Source organism: Cyphomyrmex costatus, unplaced genomic scaffold (genome assembly GCF_001594065.2).
Source record: "Cyphomyrmex costatus isolate MS0001 unplaced genomic scaffold, Ccosl1.0 scaffold620, whole genome shotgun sequence".
Lineage (NCBI taxonomy): Eukaryota > Metazoa > Arthropoda > Insecta > Hymenoptera > Formicidae > Cyphomyrmex > Cyphomyrmex costatus.
This window is the reverse complement of record NW_017280179.1, coordinates 2,304-4,301: the sequence shown is the minus strand read 5'-3', so window position 1 is coordinate 4,301 and position 1,998 is coordinate 2,304. Positions and strand designations below refer to the sequence as shown.

The 1,998-nt window shown below is 38.0% G+C and overlaps 1 protein-coding gene across 1 annotated transcript; it reads left to right on the top strand.

Annotated features, from left to right (window-relative positions):
* The first annotated feature begins 434 nt into the window (after nt 1-434).
* Nucleotides 435-1,319, top strand: LOC108779796 (uncharacterized). The gene is made up of 3 exons (XM_018547301.1): nt 435-553; nt 629-843; nt 1,063-1,319. The coding sequence occupies exons 1-3, from the start codon at nt 435-437 to the stop codon at nt 1,317-1,319; spliced, it is 591 nt and encodes a 196-aa protein (XP_018402803.1).
* The last annotated feature ends 679 nt before the right edge of the window (nt 1,320-1,998 follow it).

Here is a 1,998-nt window from a genome sequence, read left to right as displayed (position 1 = left end):
GCGGTGGGGGCCAGACCGCGCCCGACGGACCTCGCGGCGGGGAGGACCGCGTCCGACGGACCGCGCGCGTTAAGGCTCGTCTACATAGAAGTCGTAGATGCAGTTTCAAAATCGCCTAGATGGAGGCGCAGTCGTATATATATATACTGTCTACAATAAGTCGCTAAGCGCGGGAATTGACAGGAATCGTTTAAGAACCACTCGGATCGGGTGCTCGTTTTAATAATGAATTTTCAAGCATTAATTTCTTCATTGTTCCTCTTGATTTTCATATTCATTTGCAATTAATGTATTTGCATATGAAAAACAAAAAACATCATGTAAAACAATGTCGATGGTGGGTGCGTCCCATAAACCGGGTTAGAACAAAACAAGGATTTTTTAATAATCTGTTTCGTGAAGTATATGAAACAGATCACGAGAAATTTTTCAGCATGACAAGAATGCTTCCAGAACAGTTTGATCAATTGTGCGACAGAGTAAGATTATATCTTACGAAAAGGAGTAATCGAACACCAATATCAGTGGAAGAGCGATTGGCAGTAACCTTACAGTAAGTAGCATAATCTCATCTATTAATTTATTAGTTGATGTAATTATGATTTTTTAAATATTCTTTCATGTACAGGTTCTTAGCTCATAGTGATAGCGTGAGATCAAAGTCATGGAAATATCGTATTGGCAGATCAACAGCTCATAAAATTATTGGAGAAATATGTGATGCTATCTGGAAAGCCCTTCGAAAAGAATATCTACCACGGCCAAAAAAAGAGAGATGGACAGAGATAATGAATGAGTTTTATAATAAATGGAATTTCCCTAATTGTATTGGGGCGTTAGATGGTAAACACATCTCAATTCAAGCACCTCCGAATAGTAACTCCATGCATTACAACTATAAAAAAAATGTATAGTTTTATATTGATGGCCACTTGTGACGCAAATTACAAATTTACGTGGGTTGATGTTGGCGACTATGGTTAGTATTATGGTACATAATAATTATAGTATATTCTAATAAGATGTATATATAAAGGAATAAAAAAGCATTTATATGTACAGGGTCAAACAGCGATGGTGGAGTGTGGGCAAATAGTGAACTTGGCAAAAGTTTGGCATCTCAGACTGCTGATCTGCCACCTCCAACAACTCTTCCTGGTACATCAAATGCATTACCATGTGCTTTTGTAGCAGATGAAGCTTTCCCGTTGAAACATTATTTAATAAGGCCATATGCAAGAAGATCATTGAAGACAGATTCGGAAAGGATTTTTAATTATCGCACAACGCGCTGCTCTCTTTGGCGAAGTAAAAGCTGAACCGTTTTACCCGTTCGTGCAAGCGGGTATAGCAAGACTGATCACATCAGCGTATTAAATTGTACTGTAATACTTCTGTAATTGAAGAGAGGGGGTAAATCGAAGAGAGAGAGGATAAATTCTCTTTCCAAGAATTGCAAACCTGTCGAGACAAGTTTTATCGCAACTTCCTATGTATTCTTTCTACCATGAATCTATGTATATACGTACCTTCATACGTACCTACATACATACGTACCTACATACGTACCTACATACGTCACTACATACATACATACATACATACATTATGGTTTATATCAGTGCTCGGAATTAGTTGCACATTTCGGGCCGATTTCTGAGGCGACGCCTACTGTCTCCCCACTACTACTCGAGCCTCGGCGGCCGAGCGTCACGTGACGCTGTGCCTCAGGAGCGTCGCGATACTTTCCAGTATGCTGGGAGTACATCTTCCAACAAATATCTTTAAAATATATTTTTTCTACGTTATTTTTATTTGAACAAATTTTTTTATTATTAGCATATTATGTATATATATTCTATAATGATATAATTTTGACAATTATTACAGTATGATAATTACAATATTGAACAACAGTTTTCCACATCACCTCTGAGGTACTATTGTTGACGCGTTTTTTTCAAGTGGTTTCCCCAGTAGGCCTATTCCACTAAAAAA